Raw genomic sequence first — 25,855 nt, 5'->3', positions numbered from 1 at the left:
TAGATAATTTCCCCAGAAGTCATAGTTCAGCCCATGAAGCTGCATATTCATGTTTCAAAATGTACATACACCAGGGATATATATGTTTTTCTCTGTAGGTGGTTTCACCACAACTCAATAAATATATATAAATAAAAATAAATCATTATTCCAAGAAATACTTCTTCCAGGCACTATTGTTACAAAGGCTTATTATGGATTTCGTCTACACTGAGGGCAAACATGCTATTAAACATCTGTAGAGCCTCTAGTGAGCACTCTAGTCTTATCCTTAGCACATCAGCCATAAATCCTGGAGGACCAGAATAGAGGAACATATCCCAGAGTGCCCTCATCTCACTGCAGGAACAGGCATGGCTCAAGTCTTGTGCAAGGAGAATTAAACACATAGGGGAAGGGAAAAAACCCAACACCTCCCTCCCCCCCCCCAACTTAATACCAACCCTTTATATTTCCTAATGTGTGCATACATCTGATAAAGAATTCATTTTTAATAATGGAAAAACTGACAAATCATTTGTCTTTATGTTTCCTTGTGCCTAGGCATTTTGCTGCCCAACTGATTAACATGGAGAATGCAAGCAGTGTGAAGGAATTTATTCTTCTGGGCCTCTCAGAGGATCCAGGGGTGCAGAAGATATGTTTTGTGTTGTTTCTCTTGTTCTATATGATTATTGTGGCAGGAAATCTGCTCATTATTATCACCATAACCAGCAGTCAACCTCTGAGCTCCCCCATGTATTTCTTCCTCTGTTACCTGTCCTTTGTAGACATCTGCTACTCCTCTGTCACAGCTCCCAAAATGCTCGCTGACTTCCTTGTTGGAAATAAAACCATCTCCTTTGTAGGCTGCATAGCCCAGCTGTTTGGGGTACATTTCTTTGGCTGCACAGAGATCTTCATCCTCACGGTGATGGCCTATGATCGCTACCTTGCTATCTGCAGACCTCTCCATTACACCACCCTCATGACCAGGCGGGTGTGTGGCCGGATGGTGATTGGCTCATGGGTAGGAGGCTTCATGCACTCCATAGTGCAGACTCTTCTAACCATCCAGCTCCCCTTCTGTGGGCCTAACAAAATAGACCACTACTTCTGTGATGTCCACCCATTACTACAATTGGCCTGTACGGACACCTATGCTATGGGCATTGCTATTGTGGCCAACAGTGGAATGATAACTCTGAGCAGTTTCGTTATCCTGGTCATGTCCTACGTTGTCATCCTGGTTTCCTTGAAAAGGATAGGGTGGCACAAGGCCCTCTCCACCTGTGGGTCCCACTTCACTGTGGTGATTCTGTTCTTTGGGCCATGCACATTCACCTACATACGTCCATCCAGCAATCTGTTGGAGGACAAGACCATAGCAGTGTTTTACACTGTCATCGCCCCCATGCTGAACCCGCTTGTCTACACGCTAAGAAATGAGGAGGTGAAGAGTGCCATGAGAAAACTGTGGGGTAAAAAAGTGGGAAGTGAAAATGGGAAGGTGTAGAACTGCAATAACATTCCCAAAGGAAATTTTTGTCATGGAAATTCCCCATGAACTGCCTTTTGAAGAAAATCTTGCTGTTAGCTCCTGTTGTAGTTAGGAATCATAGACTAGAATACTGGGTTGGAAGACAGTGAAGGATCAACTTTTGATTTGAAGGACATTGTGAACTCTGTGATGAGCAGGCATTCCCTTTCTGTTCTCTTGTCAGCTGGGGCAGGGGCAGGCCTGGTGCTCCTAAGCACTAACTGAAACACCAGTGTTTAAATAATTACCATCAAAACCACTAAAAATGGTATCCAGGTAGAGCATCCCATTACTCAGGGGTAAACTTCAGGATGGACTTCATCTGCTGTGTAATCCATTCAGCTGGGAAGGAGAGGACTGTGGCCAACTGATGCTAGAAACCGAGTCCCCTTTTGGCTTGCAGTAATGCCTTTTTATGAGAACTACATTGTGGTATCTTGAAATCACGCACCAGCAATTAAAACCCTGGTATTAGGTGCTAGCTGGGTCATCTGCTGATGCAGGCAACAGGAGAGGAAGCTTCTCCCCTTCCCCTGCCAGTGCAACAAATCCTTTCTGCAGTGTTCAAGGCCAGGCTGGACGGGGCTTTGAGCAACCTGGTCTAGTGGAAGATGTTGCTGTCCGTGGCAGGGTGGATTGGACTAGAAGATCTTCAAAAGGTCCTTCCAACACAAACTGCTCTATGATTCTATCTACTCTACCTATCACTGGTGCCATCCTTCCAACCACCCTCTCTACCCTTCACCTCTGACTCAGGTGTTTTAATGTTGGTCTTAAGGTCCTTTCCAACCCTCACCATTCTATGATTCTAATACAGAATCATTGATCCAATGAAGGACACCTTGCTGACTGTAAGAAATGAAGGACCAAAGATGACATTTGGAAACACAGTTTCATGACTCAATAGAAAAGGAAAAAGAATTGTTTAGGAACTATTCCAGTATACAACTTGAAGACAGCTCCAAGCCCAACAGAGCGCATTTACACATCCACACAACAGAAGAAGTGTGTTTTCCACAGGAAAGAGCTGGTACCCTGCTATTGCAGGAGGGAAGAGAAGAAACATCAGGATGAAAGAGCAAGCCAGACAAAGCTGTCACAGGGTGATAAGCTATAGCAGCTCAGGGTCTTCATGTGAGGATCCACAATGAGACAAGAGACCCTAGCCCCTACCTTACCAGCAGAAAACCACCAAATCAGCTGAGTGAAGAAGGGAAAGATCTGCTTCATGCCATTCAAAAGTAACTGAAGCACTTTGATTCCTTCACTTTCATTCCCTATAAACATCTTCACCTGTTTAACATGACTTAGGTAGGATTCAATGTCACAAGGTGTTCTCAAGGCCAAGTTAGGGCTTATAACTTTATATATCAATAAAATTATATATGTATGTGTATATATGGACTAGATTATTGTATTAATGCTTTGGACATGAACATCGGTTGGGTTTTTTTTAATCAAAATTATATATATACACATATATATTGAAAATAGATGATTTTTTAATGCTTTAGAGGTGAACACAAGTTTTCTTCTGGAGTTGTCATTACTGGGTACTGCTGGGCAAATATTTGACTGTAGCTTACGGAAGGTGTCACTGAAAGCACCATTAAGCTCCTCTACACTTTGGTAAGAATTCTTATAAGAACTTATTACTTAGGCTAAAGAGTTGCTTCTGTGTTTTGCATTGTATCAGTAAAATCACCTGCAGTGAGGACTAACACAAATCGTTCTAAATGTTTGAAGTATTTTCCTGTTGTACTTCTTGTTTCAAATTTGTACAGCAGCAGCCTAAGAAATGAAGTCTGCAGCACAGTTGTGATATTCTTTTGTGCTGGCAACACGCAATGGTAAGAAGTTAAGAAGAAACGAGAATGTGTATGAGATATGTTAGCTTAGGACAGAAAACAGAATTTATGTAAATGTCCTGTGTAAGGTATGTCTTTAAGCTAAGAATATTTGGTTGCAAAGTTAAGGTGAATATAAATCATAGAATCATAGAATAGTTTGGGTTGGAAAGGACCTTAAGATCATCCAGTTCCAACCCTCCTGCTATGGGCAGGGACACCTCACACTAAACCATGTCACCCAAGACTATGAACAACCTGGCCTTGAACACTGCCAGGGATGGTGCAGCCCCAGCTTCTCTGGGCACCCTGTGCCAGCGCCTCAGCACCCTCACAGTAAAGAATTTCTTCCTTGTATCTAACCTGAACTTCCCCTCTTTCAGTTTGAACCCATCACCCCTTGTCCTATCGCTCCAGCCCCTGATGAAGAGTCCCTCTCCAGCATCCTTGTAGCCCCCTTCAGATACTGGAAGCTGCTCTGAGGTCTCCACGCAGCCTTCTCTTCTCCAGGCTGAACAGCCCCAACTTTCTCAGCCTGTCTCCATATGGCGATGGACAATAAAGCTTGCAAATGGTCAGATGTGATGGTTATTTGAACCAGAAATGCTTCCAGAGCAAATACATACCCACTAGGAAACAAAGCTTATTTATCTGGACAGCATTGAAAAGCCATTCAGCAAACAAAGAAGCAAGCAAACAAGCAAATCCATGTGTAATATAAGAGTTGAGGTGACCACACTCCAGCACCACTCTCAAGAGATGATCCTGATAGATATCTACAGAACAAGTCTGAGCTCCTTGTCCACTGACGATTTCTAACAAAGCTTCATATGCCTCTGGGATCTCATTGCTCTTGATAGTCTTGTGCCTCTGCTGTGTGATTTACTTTAAATATACCTGCTACCATTTCCCCATCTGGTGAGAGACAATTGTTTTTGTAGATGCTCTTGGATGTTGTGGGGTTTTTGCAGAATGAGAAATGCAGATAGCCGGGCTGCTCTTTCAGCCATTCTAGGTTTCAGAACCGGCAGAGATATGCACTGCTTTCACAACAGTTAAGCCACAACCAGCAGCTGAGACGTGCTGATGAAACCACCTCAAAGTGGTCAGAGGAGGTCATCAGAGGAGCAATAGCAAGTGAATGCTCAGAGACTGGCAAATATGAACTGTGTAAGTATCGTTCCTTTGTTCTGTTCAAGAGAGACTAAAATCCTGCCTATGAAGAGTGAATTTTGTGTGGTCCATTTTATGAATTAGAAAACAATTATATATTTTCCAGCTTTTGCTTTAGTTGATGTTTTATTTGCCTTTTTCCCCCAGTTGTATGTTGTTTCCAGAAAATCTGTGAAGAGGATGTTGTCATGGTTACAGAGAGGGCTCAGGAGCTGATGGACACTTCCCATGTGCTCAGTCTTACGTTGCCTGAGCTGGACATGTCACACACGGTCATGGCACACACACTTTGGTCTTCTCCACAATGCTTTCCCATGGAGAGGCATGGAGATAGGGATGGAGACACTGAAGAGCCTTCCCTTTGCTTCCCTAGTTGGAGAATAGCTGGGAGGTGAGGCAGAGAGCTCAGAAGAAAGAACTGAGCATTATGTAGTTGTCAAATAGAATTCAGACCCCAAAGGGCCTGATGATATCACAGTCAAGGTTCTTACACATTTACCACCTCTATCTTCATATATACATTGAACTAATCATACTTGTGTCCATGGGAATGCCACAGAGGTGGATTCATGGGTACTTGTGAGTAAAGCAAGGTCATCAGCAGTACATTCATTACCCTGGTGTCACTATAGGTGTATTTATGAGATATTCCACACTCAGTCCCGGAGTTGGGTGAGGTATAGGAGCCCCTGCTAATGTGCCATTAATGCAAATTAGCTTCAATTAGTTAATTTATGTGCTGTAAGAAAGGTGGTTCAAGAAAACACTGGCCAGCTCTTCCTGTGACTGAACTTATCCAGGTCTATCACAGAAGGATAGTAAGGAGTAGCTCTGTTGCAATCCTTTAGAGGACTGAAAAGGAAAGTACAATCACTGTGCAAGGACCTTCTTCAGGCCATGATCAAAGTGTTGAGACTGGAATTAGAGCCACACTGTCTCTTTCAGTCAACTTTTATTCCTAAATCAACATTATAGGGTTAAAGTGAGTCTTCAGGGGACTTTGTAATTAGTCTTCTGGTTTAAAAGAGGCAAAGGTGAGAAACTGATGGTATTATTTCTACCACTCTTCTCAAATAGATAACCTGAGCTTGTTATATATTAGTATATTGTGTTATATATATGATTATTATGTATGTCAATAATACATTCTGATTTGCATATCGACTGTTATTCCTTGAGAAAAGCATTGTCTTTAAATGGAAACTGTCCCCAAAAGACAGCAAAGGAGAAACATTAAACATATTTAACACAGCAGTGGTCAGTGTGTATGTGTGATCATGTCCCATGTCTAATGCCATAGCTGGTGTGTCTTTTCTGTGCTTCAGGTCCTGTCTACATGGTACCTATGGAGAAAGAAAACAACGTGACAGAGTTCATCCTCCATGGACTGACACAAGATAAGAGAGTGGCAAAAGTTTGCTTCTTGTTATTCTTAGCCTTCTATGTTACTATCATTCTTGGAAACCTGCTTATCATCATTACTATAAAGACAAGTGAACAGCTGAGCTCTCCCATGTACTTCTTCCTGAGCCACTTGTCTTTTGTGGACATCAGTTACTCTACCGTCATAGCTCCCAAACTCATTTATGACCTTCTTCTTGAGAAGAAGACCATCTCTTTTGTGGGCTGCACAGCTCAACTGTTTGGGGGCCATTTCTTCAGGTGCACTGAGATCTTCCTTCTCACAGTGATGGCCTATGACCGTTGCACTGCTATATGCAAGCCGCTTCATTACACAAATATCGTGACCAAACGTGTCTGCATCTGGCTGGTGGCAGCTTCTTGGGTGGGAGGCTTTGTACACTCCATGGTGCAGACCCTGCTGGTCATTCAGCTGCCTTTTTGTGGGCCCAGTGAGATCGACCACTATTTCTGTGATGTTCACCCTTTACTGAAGCTGGCTTGCACTGACACCTATATCATCAGTGTCAGCGTGATTGCCAATAGTGGTGTGATTTCCCTGGGTTGTTTCATTGTTCTTATTGTGTCCTACGCTGTTGTCTTGGTTTCCTTGAGGGCGTGCTCTTTCGAAGGGCATCTCAAAGCTGTCCGTACGTGTACTTTCCAGATCACTGTTGTAGTTCTGCTCTTTGGGCCGGGCATTTTCATCTATATGCGCCCTTCCACCACCTTCTCAGCAGACAAGACGGTCTCTGTGTTCTACACCATCATCACGCCTATGCTCAACCCCTTGATCTACACGCTCCAAAACAAAGAAGTAAAAAATGCCATGAAAAAGTTGTGGAGCAGGAAAGTGCAGAGGAGTGAGAAGTGAAACAACACAGTGTATGTTTGTAAGATGCTGTGAGCTTAAGTAACCGTGGGGAGGGTTCAGAGAAGTGCCCAGGAGAGACTTTCCAGTAATGCTGCTCTGGTTTTAGTGCCGCTATTCAGAATAATGCTGACACTAAACTCAAGGGTTTACATAACTCATGTGCTTCGGAAACTGCTAACCAAAAGGATGTGAGGTTATCATCAGCTCCCAGACATGAACATGGTGGGTGTTATTGTGGCATTTACCTTAAGGCGCCTCAGAGCTACATCTAGGGTATTTGCCTAGGCTTCTTTTGGCATTAGGAGAAACAACCAAGTGTTTCGAGAGGTTGTTCTTTCCTCCAAGCTCCTGAAAGCTCTGGAGAGCAGCATCTCCTTCCTTTTCTGCACAAAGGAGTGATGGTGCTACCAAGTTCTAAGAGTAAACAAACCTTTCAGTAGGGCACAACATCAACAGCTTTTATCTAACACACTTTGAGGTGTCTACAGCTGAGCAAGCTGACAAAAGTGATCAGCCTTTGGGACTCATTACATGGTAAAACAGGACCTTGAGAGAAGTAGGAGGTTATATTTGGTCTCTGCACAACAGGGAGAGATGAAAGATTGTACTGAAAGACCAGCAAATAAATAAACTGCAATATGTAACTATTGAAAGGGTTTTCCATACAGAGCATCTTACTAGCAGGAGTGTGAACTTTCAGTCAGGCAACCTGCAGCTACTCTGAAGTCCCTTGAGATGAGAAATGGAATCTTCTTTCCTTCCTCTGCCAGTGCAATTCCCAGTAATAATAACTACTAGTATTGCAGCTCAGTGTCAGTACCGTGATTCCAAAGCTCACCACGTTAATAGCTAAAATTCCTACAGTGAGCCTGAATGTTCCTATCTTTATGTACTTAGTACTTTTCTGGGGAATGTGCTATCTACTTCAGCTTTGTTCTCATCCTGCCCGTGGTTCCTCAAACACTCAATCTCAGCTGGCCAGTGACAATAAATGTAAATGCAAATTAATACCCAGGTCAAAAAAACCCCTATAAGCCTGAAATTATGGCTATTCTTGCTTGGGTCTACTTCATTTTAAGGAGTCCTGCTGTCTAACACCTTTCTGAGACCTTTATATCATAGGTGACCTTTATGATCTATAAGGGCAGCAACCCAAGCATGGTTAAAGACCACAGAACCAGACTGATCCCATATCCATGGAATTATCTCCAAGTTTTCATGACTTTATTGAGACACAGGATGAAATGCCATGTTTTGGCCAGTAGCTACTCTGGAGCTATTACATTGGTATTACCTGAGGGATTGATATCCCAGTGGAAATACAAGAATTAAATATTTCTCCATACTGAAATACAAGGAAGTTCCTAGTTGAACATGGAAAACATTCCTTAGCTTCTCAATAAGAATGTTATTGTCTGGTTGACTTTTCCTCAGCCGTTTCCAGTACAGATACAGAGGCATAGAAGTGTTCTTGGAATCCCACGCAATGCTCTTCTGCAAATTGACTGACTGTGGTTACTGACTGTTTTCTTATTTTGGGAAGGGGAACAGAGGAAGAGGATGTCCTTAAAATAGTTCACAACTCACCCATTTGCTCCAAGGTGAGTGGTGATGCATGGAGATGAAATACAGCAACAAGCCCTTGTTGCTTTATGAGGGCAGTAAAATTAGAAGTAAAACATCACTACTTGGACTAAGAATTTTTATAATGTCTCCATATTTTCAGGCAGAATAGGAAGAGAAAGAGGTAGAAATGATTGACAGAATGGGAAGGGTTTTTATTCGCTGCTGTTAGGACATAAAACCAGACACGTAGTCACCAAGATTTCCTTTTTAGATCTCCAGGTTCTTCCTCACTAAGAGAGGCTACTCCTTTCACCTCCTGGATGGGGCCTTGAGCAAACTGCTCCAGTGGAAGGTGTCACTGTCCGTGGCAGGGGATTGGAACTGAATGAGCTTTGAGGTCCCTTCCAAGCTAAAACATTCTATGATTCCATGTAGGGGAAATGGCCATAAAATTCAGTAATCACATTTCTTCTTTTATTGGATTGCATGCCTTCAGAAACTCATTTCCAGTCTTTAAAGTTCATACCAGTGTTTGTTCTACCCTGGCTAACTGCTGGACGCCCATTCAACCACTCTCTTACTCATCTTCCTCAACAGGAAAGGAGGAGAAAATGAGATAAGAAAAGCATGTGGATTGAGATAAAGACGAGGGGATTGCTTATCAATGAACATCATGGGCAGAACAATCAGTTCAAGCTGATCTGAACTTGAGCCATAGCTCTTGTGGGCATATCACCACTGACATCTTTGGTCTGCCAAGACCTTCCTTTGTCTTGGGAAATACTAATATTAGCTTATCTTTATATCTCATCCTGATGAGGCACTGAGTCAGTCTATCCATAAGTGACTGTCATTTCCCACCTATGCTGCCTGTCCTAGCTCTGCAGCTTCTCTGATCTCAAGCAATATTCCCTAGCGTCTGACACTGTCTCAATGCAGTGATTGGTAGTACGACCCTATATTTATGTTTTTTTACTCGACACTTGGGGTCTTTATCATACAAAAGGCTTCTGAGTGCTTAGAAGCACATATTGTTTCATCCTTTATCAACCTTCAAGACTCTGCACGCAGAAGGTCATTGGGCAAATTGATGTGCTGCTGCACACCAAGGGACCCAGCCACAAAAAATGCTTAATAAGGCCCTCAGGTACCTGCTTGGAGTTTGGTAATGACACACTTGTCACTATCTTTTGCCTGTGTTTAGTACTTAGTATGTTACAAGGGTATTTATATGTTGTGCTGGGATGGGATGACTTTAGTGAGAAGGAGGATGCGGAAAATACAGAGGTCAGCTCAGAAAGCCTTGAAGATGTTGCCTCATCGGATCTTTCTGTTTAAGTGATAGATGGAAAATGGGACATTGATACCATCACAGTAAAATTTGCCTGTAAGCTGTCAGGAAAATCAAAAATGCTTGGAAACCTTCTGAAACAAAGAAACTTAAACAAAAGCAAGGATATGGCAATGACAAGCAAGAAGAAGAAGAGTGGGACAGTGCCCTGAACTCTTGGATGGAAAACATGAAACAGATTTGGAGGGAATGATTTAAAATGTTTTCAGACAACAAATGTTGTGGTGTTGAGGCTTGAAAGTTCATGTTGTAGCAGCGATTAGTAACTGGGTACAGTAGTAACCATTTTTTCTTCTCCTTTGCCTATGTTCTTCATACCAGTCATGGCCTATTAAAGCCCATGTATGTGGTTATGTTTATGTGAAAGGCAGAGGGAAAAACTTGGTAATTCATTTAAAAATACACATAAAAAATGTAAATACTATTATGATGGTTTTGGTCATTTGTATCTTTCAAAGCAGCTTCATTTAATGTTGATTACACTGTAGGCATTTAGCATGGGGCAAGTATCTGCTCTCCAAGCAAAGACGTCTCAAGGACACATGGACTGTCTTCTATGGAGTAAGTCTTCTCACAGTGGTAGAACGATCTAAACAAGGTAAGCCAAGAGCCTCTGAGGTGTTTATTCTTCTTCATTAACTATACAGGGAGTTAGAGCTGTTACACTCAGATGGTGATGCCTGTTCTGCAGGTCTCTAGCACAACATCAGGGATCTCTAGAGACAGCTCACCCTCTGTGCAGCTCTGGAAGACTGCTGAGCCCTTGGGGGTGCAGAGAGGAAGAAGTGAGATCATTCCTGAACCAGGTTTGTGATTTGCAGATGTATTTTCCCAATTCTGCATGAAGCAAGCCTGTTTGATGGGCAAGAAAAACAGTCGTTGAGAACTACCACGAAGTGGTAGAGAATAGAGTAAGACCTGAGGAAAAGTGCTCAGGTATTAGCAAAGGCAAGAGGCATATATGACAAGCAGACACTGCTTTCTTAGTAGTAATCTGCTTGCTGAGTTATAAATGTTAAGGCAGAAATGAGCAGGTAAAGGATTTCCTGGTGTGATTGTAAATGAAAATGAGCATTGATATGCTGGTCACATCTCAGCCTCCACAAGACAGTGAGTCTATCTCTCCACTTAAGAGCCATACGAATTACTCAGAGAGACAAAGATGTAGAGAAACTGTGCAGAGTTTCGCAGCTTCTGCTCTGTTAGAAAACACAATTTCTTCAGGAAAGGATGTTCTGTTAACAGCAGGCTTAAGAGATCACTCAAGGTGCTAAATGGCTGCTAGGTCAATAGAGAGGAATTGATGAAAAACCCGTTTTCTGTGCGTGTATTTCTAGCTTCAGAGTGGGCTGGAGGGCCCTTTCATCAGCTTAGAGGAATGCAATTAGGAATAGAACATGGAACAGCTTCTGGTGGAGCTGTACATCATAGACGCAATACTTGACCATGACAAATATTTGCTTCCATCACAACACTCTCAGCAGGTAAAAGGACAGTGTGCCATTCCTCCAGTATTGGTGGCTCTTATCCTGTGAGAGTAGGATGTGATTCCTCCCTGACAGAATGGAAGCATGCACTTTATCACACCAAATAGTGATCAGAAAGATGTGGTCAGAGTGAAGGTCAGTGTGGAGGGGCCAGAAACCTGAAAAGGGAGTGGGAAGGCAGCAGATGGATGGTGCTCTTTGCAAACACTGCTCACCATAACTTACGATGCGACACTGTGCTTTCTGTAGCAGGCAGAGCAGCAGTAAACGCATCTTGATCTCATCACCCATGAACCTTGGAGCCATAGCACATCCTCTTCTCTTCCTTGCAGCCCATGAGTCCATCCCCAAACCCGCGCTATGGGAGCCCGAGCTGAAGTGATGGTGCTGGGAAACTTCTCTCAAGTGACTGAATTCATCCTCCTGGGCCTTTCTGATACAAGGGAGCTGCAAGTCCTCTTCTTCGTTTTCTTCTTCCTGGCCTATGCCATGGTTCTGCTGGGGAACCTTCTCATCCTTGTGACCGTCACGACTGACCCCAAGCTGTTGTCACCCATGTACTTCCTCCTCTGCAATTTGTCCGTCTTAGATATCTGCTACACCTCTGTCACCTCTCCCAGGTTGCTGGTGGACCTGCTGTCCCAGAGGAAGGCCATTGACTTTGAAGACTGCATGGCCCAGCTCTTTTTCCTGCACTTTGTAGGGGCATCAGAGATGTTCCTCCTGACTGTGATGGCCTATGACCGCTACACTGCCATCTGCAAGCCCCTGCACTACACAACCATCATGAACCGGAGGGTGTGCTGGCTCCTGGTGTTTGCCTGCTGGGCAGGGGGCTTCCTCCACTCCATTGTCCAGACACTGCTCACAATCCAGCTCCCCTTCTGCGGCCCTAACACCATCGACAACTACTTCTGTGATGTGCCTCTTGTTATTCGGCTTGCCTGCACTGATATCTATGTCATTGAGTGTCTCATGGCTTCCAACAGCAGTTTAATATCCCTGGTTTGCTTCCTGGTGCTGGTCATATCTTACACGTTCATCCTGGCCACCATCAGGGGTTGCTTCACTGAGGGGCACTGGAAGGCACTCTCCACCTGTGCCTCACATGTGATGGTCGTCACCATCTTCTTTGTACCCTGCATCTTCATCTACCTCCGTCCCTTTTCTACCTTCCCCTCTGACAAGCACATCTGTGTGATCTACACTGTCCTCTCCCCAGTGTTAAATCCCCTCATCTACACCCTGAGGAATAACGAGGTGAAGGCATCCATGTGGAAATTGTGGAACCGCTGCAGAGACAAGCTGGGTTTGTGACAAACCTGGAGTTCCTTCCCTACAGGCTAATGGAAGAGTGAGGCATGGGAACAGGGTTGGAATCCAACGTGTAGGGAGTATCTGAAACCATGTTTAGTTCCTGCTAAGGAATATACCCAACCTTGGTTTCTGCAAAGCAGCAGATTTCAGTGATGCTCTCACCTCTTTTGTCAGCTTCAGGTCCCCTTAGTCCATCAACAAATGGATTCTTCACTGTTGAGAACACATGAGACCTTGTAAAGGGTTTTACTATTCACACAGCTTTGCAATTAGAATTGCAGCTCCTGATGACAATTAGAACATCCTTCTCTGCAAGCTTAAAGAGAAGTCAGGAGGACCCAATTCTTGACTACAGAGCAACAGTGTTGTGCACTGAGATTTGTGATTGCAGTGAGTGGATTGGATGTTCACCTGGGCAGAGCTCAGATGCTTTGGGATGAAAATCGAAGGGAAAAGGATTTGTGCTGTGGAATACAGCAAAGTCTAAATGACAACCATTGAGCACTGGATGCACTCGAGTGGGGAACATTGAGCAGCCTCTGAGCACGGCTTGAAAAGAGTAAACCACCATTACCCAACGGAGCTTGCACTACTGTTGTTACTGTTTGGTAAGAAACACGGAGACATTTTTAAGGCATGGATGATTCTTTTCTCTGAACTATAAATCAGAAAGATCTGAACAACTGCGGGCTTTGTCAGTGTCTTTTTTCCCCCTTTGCTCTCCAATGTTTGTTTCCATGGTGTTCCTCTGTTTCTCATAGGAATGGATGGACTCTTCCCATCACCAAAGCCTTATCTCTGCCATGGCAAGAGATTACAATCTGTTCAAATGTATTTCAGATCCCTTCTGAAGACATTACCTGTTGTTACCACAAAGGTCTGGTTAGGAAGGAGTTCTGGAGCCTGAGTAACTCCTTTTTCCACACTGTTGGTGAAAGAAAGGAATTTCCTTTACTTCAGATCTGAAACCATTAGCTGTGTGGGAAAAGACTCTGCTTCAGGCCTCTTAGTTTTTAGACTGCTTCTTGGGTTTTGGACTGCTTCTTCGAGGCATTTTCTGGCACCTATCTGCAATAAGAGAGACAAAGTCAGTTTATATTTAAAACCAGGCTTGCATTCAGCAAAGCATCACTTTGGGACTGGAATATTCCACTCTAGGAATCCCAGGATAGTGTTATTCCTATTTTGCTAACTCCCAGCAATGCAAAAGTAAAAAGCAGCTCCAAAAAGTCTTGAATTAGGTTAACAATGCACCTTTTATGTGTATGTATAGACATTGGGAGATCAAAGATCTATAGGGAACTCTGGGCAGTAACCCCGTCTTTACCAGGGAGACTGACAAGCCGTTACACAGCAGCTTCTGCTTGGGCCGTACAAGAACTGCTGAAATGCACACCAGGGCTGTTTCTCAATTCGGGAAACAAGCAATTCTGCTGTGTCGAAATCCACTGTTCTAGCAGAATTGAAGGGTACCTACAACAGAAGGTTTGGCCTTCTGCCATAAAGGAGAAACTGGAAACAGGAAACAGGTCTTTCACCACTCATTTCTAAGACCTGAAGAACCCAGGTTTCGTACTAACTACTGTAACTGCTGAATTCCCTCCCACAAGAAGCAAGAATTGGTCTTTTTCTTTCCATGTATGAAGAGAGGCTGAGAAAGTTGGGGCTGTTCAGCCTGGAGAAGAGAAGGCTGCTTGGAGACCTCAGAGCAGCTTCCAGTATCTGAAGGGGGCCTGCAAGGATGCTGGGGTTGGACTATTCATCAGGGACTGTAGTGACAGGACAAGGGGTAACGGGTTCAAACTGAAACAGGGGAAGTTTAGATTGGATCTAAGGAAGAAATTCTTTACTGAGAGGGTGGTGAGGCACTGGAATGGGTTGCCCAGGGAGGTTGTGAATGCTCCATCCTTGTCAGTGCTCAAGGCCAGCTTGGACAAAGGCTTGGGTGACATGGTTTAGTGTGGGGTGTCCCTGCCCATGGCAGGGGGGTTGGAACTGGATGATCGTAAGGTCCTTTCCTACCCAAACTATTCTATGATTCTATGATTCTGTGTCAAACAGCTGTCTTATCTCAGCCTGAGAAGGCAGCATGACAACATTTCAGGACACGTGAGAGAGTAATAGGGTTATGTTTCCCAATTTGAAGAGCAAGGTGTGAGTTCTTGCTTTCTACACTGTGGCTCTCTGAGATCTAAAGTACGTGATCTCAGAAGTAACCAGCTTCACCCATGTTGCTTGTCTGATCTTCTTTTAGCTAACAATGAGACCCCAGCTCTGGGGCAACAGCACAAGAGGGACATGGAGCTGTTGGAGCAAATCCAGAGGAGGCCATGGGGATGCTGCGAGGGCTGGAGCAGCTCTGCTCTGGAGCCAGGCTGAGAGAGCTGGGCTGGGGCAGCCTGGAGAAGAGAAGGCTCCTGAAGGGGAGACCTGAGAGCAGCTCCAGTGCCTAAAGGGGCTGCAGGAAACCTGGAGAGGGGCTTGGGACAAGGGCCTGTAGGGACAGGACAAGGGGAATGGCTTGAACCTGCCCGAGGGGAGACTGAGCTGAGCTCTTAGGCAGAAGCTCTTCCCTGGGAGGGTGCTGAGGCGCTGGCACAGGGTGCCCAGAGAAGCTGTGGCTGCCCCATCCCTGGCAGTGTTCAAGGCCAGGTTGGACACAGGGGCTTGGAGCAAGCTGCTCCAGTGGAAGGGGTCCCTGCCCTTGGCAGGGTTTGGGACTGGATGAGCTTTAAGGCCCCTTCCAGTACAAACCGTCCTGTCATTGTATGATTTCAGTAAAGTTTTTGTTAGGCATTTCAGAATGTATGCTTCAGAAATCATACACAATCATATCATGTTTAATAACACTCTACTTTAAATCAAATAAAACTAGACAGGAAAACAGGCCTGAACCATGTTTTATCTCACCGAGGCGAATGCTTCAATGTTGTAAGATACAAACTCTCCAAACTTATCTGGCATTTTGAAACTTCTCCCTGTAATAATGGATAACAATGGATGAACTATAATGGATTGAAGTCAAACTATGCCAGCTGGGTAAAAACATTTATGGTAAGAAATAACTTTTGCCATAAAGAGTGTATGACTCTGAAGCCTGTAAACCAAATCCTCAAGCCAGTGTAAGCACAGTTATGGGCAGCAGGTGGAAAAGCCTTCAGTTGTTGTAAATCAATGCAAGTCTCTTCAGAGCACCATGTCTGGTTATTCAGCTGTTGTTAATTTGTTTTGCTTCCTTTGTTCAGCAGGTATAAGTCAGGGGCATCAATAGGTCAGGGCTTATAGAAGCTGCTGGTGTAAGTTCCCATTTGAGGTGGCTGTGTCTATAGGAAAAGGTCAGAGCTTCTGCTAGCAGAGATTTATGGTTAGAGGGTAAGTGAGCAGTGTCCAGGCCCTTGGCCAAGTATCTCAAAGCTTGGGGGAGTGCCCGTCGTACCCTAGAAATGTTGCTGCAGCTGCTTGCATGCAGCAACTGCAACTGGCAGGGGCTCTTTGGTCAGCTAAAGGACCAATTTTCCCCTTTGTGATGACTCTGTGTAGCTAAAAGTCAGATTGTTCCTATCATTCAGTTTCTCAGGAATTCTGTGGGGTTTTAGCAGCTTGTGTTAGCTTAAAACTGTTGCTTTAGGGTCAGCAGATGTTGAATTGGGTTGACTGGCCCTGTTTTTGTAGGAAGTATAAGGAAGCTGCCAGGTTGAGCAGTAGGATCAGAGGAGACAGGGATGGGAGACAGAGTCCCTCTGCTTGGGGAGCCAGAAAGGATGTAACCGGCCATCTGCGCTGTTTCTGTTATTTAGTGCTATTCATGAACCAAATCACAAATCCAAGCTTTAGATATTTATGGGATAATTAATTAATTTAAGCTGTGTTTAATTAATTTTAAGCTCTTCTTCTTTTTGTGTCAGCTCCTATTACCTGCATCCTCATGGTGAAACTGGCCTGCAGAGTGCTCGCTGGCCTCCCCAAGGACATAGGAAATTGCCATAGCCACTCTAAATCATTTCTCAGTGCTACTATTGCTTTGTGCTGAGCTTGCCACTGGATGCTGCAGGAGAAGCAGTAAATCCAGGAATGTTGTCTTTTAAAGAGGAAGAACCGTGGCAAAAGCAAAAGGGGGAAATGGTGACATTTAAGTGGCTGATCTATAAATAATTCTGTGTTTCTCTGCCAAGCTCATCTGTAAGGTCACAAAATTTATCAACTGAGAGTAATTGGGAATGGAGTTATCTACCAGGAATGGCTTGTAGGAAAGATATATCCCTGTCTGTGTGGGGATGAGGGCAGACTGGAAGAGCAGAGGTCGTTGGTGCTGTGAGACTGAAGTGGCTAAGTTGGGCTTTGGAGAGGAATCAGAGTTGCAGTCAGTGGTGGTGAATCCAGGAGCAGAGCCATCCCTCTGTGTGAATTAAGGACATGAGCTTTAAGGTCCCTTCCCACCCAAACCAGCATGTGAGCCTATGGTTTTTGAGCAGTTCATGTCCAAGTTGGGTGACTTTTCTCCTTGACAGTGTTTCAGTCTTTGTTTTAGTTTGGATCTCTGAGACCACTGAGGAAATTCAAGACTGTCTTGTCTCTGTCCCACCCCGTGGCATGAGGCTGTGGAGCAAAATCCATGGATCTTAAAACTAGAAAGGACCTTGCTGCTTGTCTGTGGAAGTTGGGTGGCCTGGAATCCCTATGGGACTTACACTGTCACACCTCAATCACTGTACTGTGAAAGCTTTCCTCATATGAGGGGATCCATTTCACAGTGTCAGTGATGGACATTTCTGCTCAACACAGGATTTGTCAATCACCATTTTTCTCTCAACATTATGCTGGGTTCCATTAAGAATCATAGAAGAGTTTGGGTTGGAAAGGACCTTAAGATCATCCAGTTCCAAACCCCTGCTATGGGCAGGGATGCCTGACACTAGACCATGTCGCCCAAGGCTCTGTCCAACCTGGCCTTGAACACTGCCAGGGATGGAGCATTTACCACTTCCAAAGAAGAAACATTTGTGCTGGGAGACAGAAGGGAAACTGCAAAACAGGGACACCAGGCTGATAACTGTTAGTAAATACCTAAATTTGTCTGACGATCAAGTCCCCATCAGAATCAGTGCTGGATTTCATCTGTTTCTTTATTTGTAATCACAAACCTCTAATTTCCTACTTTAAGCTCTGCATGTTCTCTAAAGGCCTCTTCCTCTGAAAGAGGACGTGGAACTTCATAGCTCTATGTGAGCTATTTTCTTTGCTCTATAAGGAAACACAGTGCAGATCATTGCAATTATTGATCTGAAATCATCACTTTGATTTTGAAGCCAAACTCAAGTTCCGTATGGTTTGGGGGAACCTGTGTCTCAAGACAAGCAATTTAACCTAATTGATTTTTCTCTCCAGGAAACAGCTTGGGATGGTTTTAATAAGGCCTCAGAAGATGCTGTTTGAAAAGTTAGTGCCTGGCAAATTGCAAGGGTGCAACTTGGCAGGTGAGTTTGTAAGTGTGTAAATTGGTTTCTCTGCGCATCATTAAAATCTCAAGTTCTTTCCCTCCTGGAAATCAGCAGCTCTGTGAGTTTATGCTCAGCTCTGATTATTGCCTTAATCTAAAGGACAGTGGAAAAAAACTGCCTCAAAGGACAAAATGTCATAGAATCATAGGATGGTTTGGGTTGGAAAGGACCTTAAGATCGAATTCCAACCCCCTGCCATAGGCAGGGACACCTTCCACTAGACCAGGTTGTTCCAAGGCCTTGAACCTTAAATATATCCATTTCCTGCAGCATTAGATACAAGGCATTCCTTGATATTATTTAGACCCTTGACTGCAACATGAAATATCCCAGACTCTTACTGTAGCAAATGATGCCATGGTCAAATCAAGCCCTTTGAAAAGTGGCTGGATCTCTGCAATGCTTTTGTTAAATCCCCCAAAACTGAAGAGATCCTGGTCTAATCAATTTTATTTAAAGACTATGGGTAAAGCAGATCAATCTGCATTGCACTGTTGAGGGGCAGCTTTAAAACTGCTTGGATTGGGCTGGTTTCAATCATAGAGTCATAGGTTTAGGTTGGAAGAGACCTTAAAGCTCATCTTAGTTCCAGCCCCCTGCCATGGGCAGGAACATCCTTCAGGTATCTCTTTTGTGGGGTGCCACATTGTGTGGAGCTGAACAGACAATGAGCACAATAAGAGCTGAACTCGGAGATGGTTCTTGATCAAGCTAAGGCTAACCCAGAGCTGTCCCAGGGTTCCTGCTCTACAGACCTCTTCTGGCTGCTGCTTCTTGCCAGAACCCATAGGGCAAATAGGGGACAAAGTTTTGATTAAAACCCCAATTTAACTTTCAGAAGAGAAGACATTGGCAGGGAAGGTGACAGTGAGTACGTGTCCATCTGCTGTGTGAGATTATTGCCTTGTTAAGCATGAAGACACCAGAATTACATCAAGTAACCCCCATGTCTGAAACACAAATGAGAAACACATTAGAGAAAAAGGAGCTTTATCAGCAGCCAAGCCTGTAATTGGTCTGTGTTCAGGATAAGCATTCTGGGTTCATGATAAGCATTCCAAGCTGGAAAGCTCAAGACTCAACAAGGCTCAATAATCTCGTAACTGGCCAAAATCAAATGGCTTTGGTTGTGTTGTGCTGTGTATGGTCCTGGCATGGCAGAAGGGATGGGCAGCACCAGCTCCTGTGATGTCTCTGAATTCAGAGAGTTCGTTTAGTCTCATCCAGTTCCAACCCCTGCCATGGTCAGGGACCCCTTCCACTGGAGCAGCTTGCTCCAAGCCCCTGTGTCCAACCTGGCCTTGAGCACTGCCAGGGATGGGGCAGCCACAGCTTCTCTGGGCACCCTGTGCCAGCGCCTCAGCACCCTCCCAGGGAAGAGCTTCTGCCTAAGAGCTCATCTCAGTCTCCCCTCTGGCAGCAGAGGGCCAGGATCCCCTCCCTGAGCTGCTGCTCATGCTCTGGAGGTGCAGCCCAGCACACACTGAAGCCGGGTCATGGGGAGCTTCTCATCGACCAACACCCCCAAGTCCTTCCCCTCAGGGCTGCCCTCAATCCAGTTTCTGCCCAGCCTCCATTTGTGCTTGGGGCTGGGATAATTCAGCTTTAGCCCAGCTAATGCCTGGCATTCTGCTAAACTGCTCGTTTCTGGCCACCAGCAAGATGCACAGGCAGTAGCTGTCTTACCAAAAGGCAAACTTCTAACGTGTGGTAACATGTTACAGTACAAACACGGTCAAGGAGAGGTTCACATCATAAGTCTTAAATAATTCTTATGGTCCTAAATGATTCTTTAAATGACTGAATGATCCCGTCCCCTGTGGCAGGGGGTTGGGAGTAGATGAGCTTTGAGGTCCCTTCAAACACAAACCATTCTATGATTATCAACACTGGGCTTTAGACATAAGGCCTCAGATTAAAAATACTGAAAGCAAGTAATAGGAGCTCCCTTTTCGTGGCTGTATACGTACATCACCTCTTGACTCGGTACAGCGATGTGCGCTGGAGCCTTGCCGCACGTAGAGATTTTGCATGAGGTATTGCCCTCTTGTGGCTGTTCAAGGAAAAGACGGGTAACTGTCAGTGGAAGCGGCATGAAACCAGCTTCAGAAGTTGGAAGGGCGCAGTCCTAGCTCTTCCCCCAGCTGTGATGAGATTGATCTCTTTACTGTATCTTTTCTCTTGCATCTGGGTCTATTACAGAATGACTAGCTGCATTCTTTGTTCCAAAACTTCAGAAGTCTGATGGTCCCAGGGCTAACAGTACATAAAGATCCGGACCACACGGATTTAATCCGGCCACACGTCTATACAACCATAGCAGGAAAAGCCTCTGCTTTATAACTCTTTGAGAACTCCAATTTATCTTCTGACATATATGCAGAAGTCTGTTTTGTAAGAGATGCACACTGCAAACATGACAAACAGGCTTTAAGAGTGACGGACAGTATCATTCATGTTGACAGTGCAGGAGCTATGGGCAGGTAATACTGGGATATGAGCAGTACCTCAGATGGAAAGTGATGCTCAAATAAATGAATGCTTAATGCACGAATGCTTTCTGGAACCAGAAGAGAATTTATTAGCTCTTCAAAGTAGTGCTGGTAACTTATGTTCCTTCTTATGCCAGGGTACGTATCTGCTTCAAGTAGTGCATGGACTTCACAAGTAGCTTGTCTTCTGTCATTTCTGTAGGGGCTATACAAAACTAAAAGGTTTCTCTCCTGAAGAAGTAGAGATTGCCCATAAAACCAACATGGAAAGCACTTACACAGGCACACGGTGGTGTGTTAGCTGCCCTTGTAACACCAGCACAACTGCCCCACAGCAGTCACTCAGGTTCTGCTCTTCATTCACCCTGCAAAGACACCGTTACCACTGCCCTCCTCTAAGGTGTGTGCCTTTGCAAAGGAGCTGTTGCCAGTTTATTGTGATCCAATATGTATAAGCAATAGACTTCAGGCTCCAGAGCAAGACATATCAGTCTGAAAACAGTTTGTGACAAAGTAGCTTTAAGGCTGCAGTTCAAAGGAATCAGAACGCTAGACTCTTGTGAGATCATAGAATCATAAAATCATAGAATAGTTAGGGCTGGAAAGGACCTTAAAATCATCCAGTTCCAACCCCGCTGCCATGGGCAGGGACACCTCACACTAAACCATGGCACCCAAGGCCTCATCCAACCTGGCCTTGAACACTGCCAGGGACGGAGCATTCACAACTTCCCTGGGCAACCCATTCCAGTGCCTCACCACCCTCTCAGTAAAGAATTTCTTCCTTAGATCCAATCTAAACTTCCCCTGTTTGAACCCACTACCCCTTGTCCTGTCACTACAGCCCTTAATAAGTAGTCCATCCCCAGCATCCCTATAGCCCCTCTTCAGATACTGGGAGGCTGCTATGAGGTCTAAGATGTAAGACTTCAGTAACTGGAATGGCTGAGCTGGGCTGGCAGCCCCTAGGGAGAAGGACACCATCTCTTTTTCCTGGCAGAAGAGTCATGTATCAAACTACAGCCCTTTAAAAAGGTCCTGCAACATGAAAGCCATGGGAATCAAATGGTACAGAGCGAAGAAATAGCTTATCACATTTTTAGCCCTCTCCTGATTCTGAAAAAGCCTCATATATGCAACACAGGTAGCATCCAAAAAGGCTTCAGAGACACTCCTCCCCAGGTACGTCTTCATATATATAAAAGCTCATTAAAGAGGTGCTCATGTTGTAGGCAAGGGTTAGCCAGTGCCTGCAGATGTCTGCCTGCGTGTTCCTGTGCTGCTAAATCTGGGCCCATCGCTTCCTTAAGAGATCGCTCTTCCAGAGACTACAGTGAAATCATTTTTCTGCCATATGTAGATATTCTAGGCACGCGTTGAAAGAGCAAAAAGGATAGTCATGTTTCCTGGAGATACGGATGGCTGTGTAGCATCAGTACCTAATCCTTTCTAGCAGTGAGTATTTCTGTGTTAGGTTTCTGTTGTATTTCACTTGGACAAGTTTCCAATTTTAAGAATGAGCGATGTTATGATTTAAAGCACTGTGTGCCTTTTATTTCTGCTAAAATGAATCTTACAGTAGTTTAAACTCTGCTTTTGGTCCCTTTTGAGATGGAAGCAAGCTGCTGTGAGAACATGAGTCAATAGATGAGCCTGTCTCAGATGGGATATCAGTCACCTATTTCACTTGTTATTTATATTTCTCACACGTAAGAATGTGTTAAGATATTCACACCATCTCATAATCATGCTCTAATCTGCAAACAAGGAGGTGCTTGTGCCAGACTTTGCCCTATCTCTCTATAGGGCTACTAGGTAAAGCATTACTGTGAGTACTGAGTTATGTTCAGTGTAGCAGTGGGGGGTAGACAGATCTTCAATGCCAATCCTAGACTACTTTAATCTGGGAAAAGGGGATGGGCAGTCCAGCTATTCCTAGAAGTACTAATAATATTATGGAATTCTATATGGTAAAATAAAGAAAGGAGGGAGGTCTTTAAGTGGATGCTAAATTATGTATCTTTATATCCCACTGGATAAGGCTGAAAAAAATATGGGATATACTACCTGTCTGTTGATCATCAGGGATTTAATTCTTCTCTTATAGTATTAGTTGCTTAAAATTAGGTCTTTAGCTTCAGCTAGTAATCTAGACCTTTTAATGATATTATCACTAAATTATTTATGCTGAAAGGATTTCTAGAGATAGAATCACAGGATGGTTTGTGTTGGAAGGGAGCTTAAAGCTCCTCCAGTTCCAACTCCTGCCACGGGCAGGGACCCCTTCCACTGGAGCAGCTTGCTCCAGGCCCCTGTGTCCAACCTGGCCTTGAACACTGCCAGGGATGGGGCAGCCACAGCTTCTCTGGGCACCCTGTGCCAGCGCCTCAGCACCCTCACGGGGAAGAGCTTCTGCCTAAGAGCTTGTCTCAATCTCCCCTCTGGCAGCTACAGATCCATTGGATCTGTCTCTATTCCCCTGGCTCAGAGTACTGCTGACTTCAAAGCCCAGTTGGGTTGCTTGCTGTGTCCAGCCAAGGTAGCCACTACAGAGGAGGTGTCTTTGTCTTCAACTGTCAGCACTTTAGCTTGCAAGAATTAAACCTTTTAGATTAATCCCTGTTAAGCTTAATACCTGTATTTTTGCCTTTAGGTTGTGTGAGTGAACTTTAGGTTTTGTGTGGCAATACAAACTTGCAAATGGTTTTGAGCTGCAAAACAAACCATAAGATATTGCACTCTTTAGAAGGGAGATGCAATTTTAACTAAGTTATAACTTCTCTTTTCCAGGTAAACCTCTGCAATCATTCCCACAATGAAAGATAAGATGCAAAGGGGCAACGTATCAACAGGAACTGAATTTGTTCTTGTAGGCCTCTCTGATGCTCCAGAAGTCCGTTTTCCTCTCTTTGTGCTGTTTTTGATCACTTATTTGGCCACTGTGGCAGGCAACATCTCAATCCTTGTTGCTATTAGCACAAACACTCATCTGCACAACCCCATGCACTTCTTCCTTGGCAACTTATCCTTACTGGATATCTTATGTCCCACTATCACTGTGCTGAAGATGCTGGAGGCCTTGTTGCTTGAGAACAAGGTGATTTCATTCCATGGATGCATGTTCCAGCTGTTTTTCCTCATTGATGTTGTAGGCACAGAGATTTTCCTCTTGGCTGTGATGGCATATGACCGGTACGTGGCAATATGCTATCCACTGCAGTACATGAATGTCATGAGTATGAAGCTGTGTGCTCACCTAGCCACTGGCACCTGGGTAGCAGGGCTGTTAAACTCCCTGTTGCACACATCTTTGATTTTTACACTCTCTTTTTGTGATTCTAATGAAGTTGACCAATATTACTGTGATATCCCTCCCATGCTGGCCCTCTCCTGCTCATCTACTTACAGTAGGGAACTGGTAGTTCTCACAGTTGCTGGAGCCATTGGGGGCAGCGCCTTTGCGGTCACTCTGGTCTCATATATCTACATCCTGTGGGCTATCCTGTGCATGAACTCTCCTGAGAGCAGGCACAAAGCCTTCTCCACCTGTGGGTCTCACTTGACAGCAGTATGCCTCTTCTATGGGACCACCATTTTCACATATGCACGGCCTTCCTCCACCTACTTGCCTAATCAGGACAGGATAGTTTCCATGCTCTACGGAATCCTCACTCCACTGCTAAACCCCATAATCTACGGTCTGAGGAACAAAGACATTAAATGTGCCCTGAGAAGGGTGATCACCCAGGTAAGAACTACTTTGACAGGACAAGAACATCACTCTTGGTCTCTGACACCCTCTGGAGCTCCACCAGCTGGATAGGAACTGCAGTTTGTGACTGGTCTTCTCTAGCTTTAGCCAACTAAAAGATAGGTGCTGGAATCAAAGCTCTTTCTCTGGGTTCCCTTTGGAGTTAAAAGGGAAGAGGTGTGCACCTCCAGGAGACCAATTGGATGGCACAGTTTTTGATCACTCTCACAGGAGGAGATGACTTCTGCTGGTAATGTTATTCTCCACTGAACACAGAGGAAGCTTAGATGAGAGCCTCAGCCTCAAACACAGGTGATGGATGCATATCTCAGTGTGAATGGTGGGAATTGGTCCTGTAGGCACACCTATACATACATTCTTCTGTACTAAAGCAGCCTAGAGGACTGGTACCTCTTACGGACCACATTGTTCCTGCAGAAAACAGGAGCACATCCTTTGTGGGAGGCTGAATGGAAGGAAAGCTCCTTTGCCATCATTTAATGTCATCTGTCTGGATGTGTTTTCAACCAGCATGCCAAGAATCCAACTGCAACACTGAGCACAGTCTGGCCATAGTTTGCACCATGTATCTCAAAATCAGTCTGCCAGGCTGTGAATCAACTCCCACAATCATAGAATCAACTAGGCAGGAAAAGACCTTTAAGATCATCAAATCCAACTGTTCCCCAACACTGCCAAGTGCACCACTAACCCATGTCACTAAGGGCCTCATCTGCATGGTTTGTGAGCGCTTCCAGAGATGGTGACTCCACCACTGCCCTGGGCATCCTGCTTTAATGCCTGAACTAGAGATGTCAGTTGTGCTCATGTGTCCATATATTAGGCAGCTTTAAGACTCCTTTTATGGCCAGTGAGGGAAAAGGGAGGCTTTGTATTCATGGGCTTTGTGACCATTGCTCTGGCTTTTCCCAGTGTTGGCAGACTGAAGGAAGGTTTAGAGAGTGTGCTTTAGGTCTGTGTGAGTCCGTAAGTAAAACCAGTGCTTCACACCAGGCAAAAAGTGAAGGCATGGCTGACAAAGGGGGAAATGGATGTGCAGAGAGGTGAGGTGCTCTGCAGTCTCTGTGTTGCGGCTACAAATCTGTGTATCTCTTAGCTACGAGGCTCTATGCTGGGACGATAAACTCGTACAGCTTGAGATGGGCCTTGGGCTGTGTTCAAGTGCTGTGGTGTGTCATTCCAGCTGTTGTGCTGTGACTTTGTTGCTTGCACACTACTTACTAAAACCACACATCAAGGATGTCTGTCTCAGTGGCCTTTTTTGTGGTTGCTGCCTTGGTGTAAAAGATAAGCTAATGGTTTCACTGCAGGAACTTGAATCTTAGTCGTAGCAAATGCACATTCTTAATATTAAAACAATGGAAATCACTTAAGCTTCATCCATTCTCAGCTGCTGGTCATGTTTCCAACGGATTCAAAAGTCAGCTGTAATGACCAAAGAGCTTTTCTCTTGGGTAATACATTCAGGATTTTCTGGGGTTTTCTTTTGGTTTTAAAGCGTATCTCAGCAGCTTCAGAAAATGCATGTAACTCCATCTGAGACCAGCTCCAAAGACAA

At 44.6% G+C, this 25,855-nt stretch overlaps 2 protein-coding genes across 2 annotated transcripts; both read left to right on the top strand.

The window, feature by feature from the left end:
* Positions 1 to 568: 568 nt before the first annotated feature.
* LOC308221354 (uncharacterized protein) lies at positions 569 to 6,814 on the top strand (the record flags this gene model as incomplete). Its single annotated transcript, XM_080618337.1, has 3 exons — positions 569 to 1,489; positions 4,422 to 4,536; positions 5,865 to 6,814. The coding sequence occupies 3 exons, from the start codon at positions 569 to 571 to the stop codon at positions 6,812 to 6,814; spliced, it is 1,986 nt and encodes a 661-aa protein (XP_080474463.1).
* Positions 6,815 to 11,599: 4,785 nt separating this feature from the next.
* LOC308221353 (uncharacterized protein) lies at positions 11,600 to 25,420 on the top strand (the record flags this gene model as incomplete). Its single annotated transcript, XM_080618336.1, has 3 exons — positions 11,600 to 12,527; positions 23,348 to 24,273; positions 25,394 to 25,420. 3 exons carry the CDS (start codon positions 11,600 to 11,602, stop codon positions 25,418 to 25,420), a joined length of 1,881 nt encoding a protein of 626 aa, XP_080474462.1.
* Positions 25,421 to 25,855: the final 435 nt, after the last annotated feature.

Source organism: Psittacula echo (genome assembly GCF_963264785.1).
Source record: "Psittacula echo genome assembly, chromosome: 5".
Taxonomy (NCBI): Eukaryota; Metazoa; Chordata; class Aves; order Psittaciformes; family Psittacidae; genus Psittacula; species Psittacula echo.
This window is presented reverse-complemented; position numbering and strand designations above follow the sequence as displayed.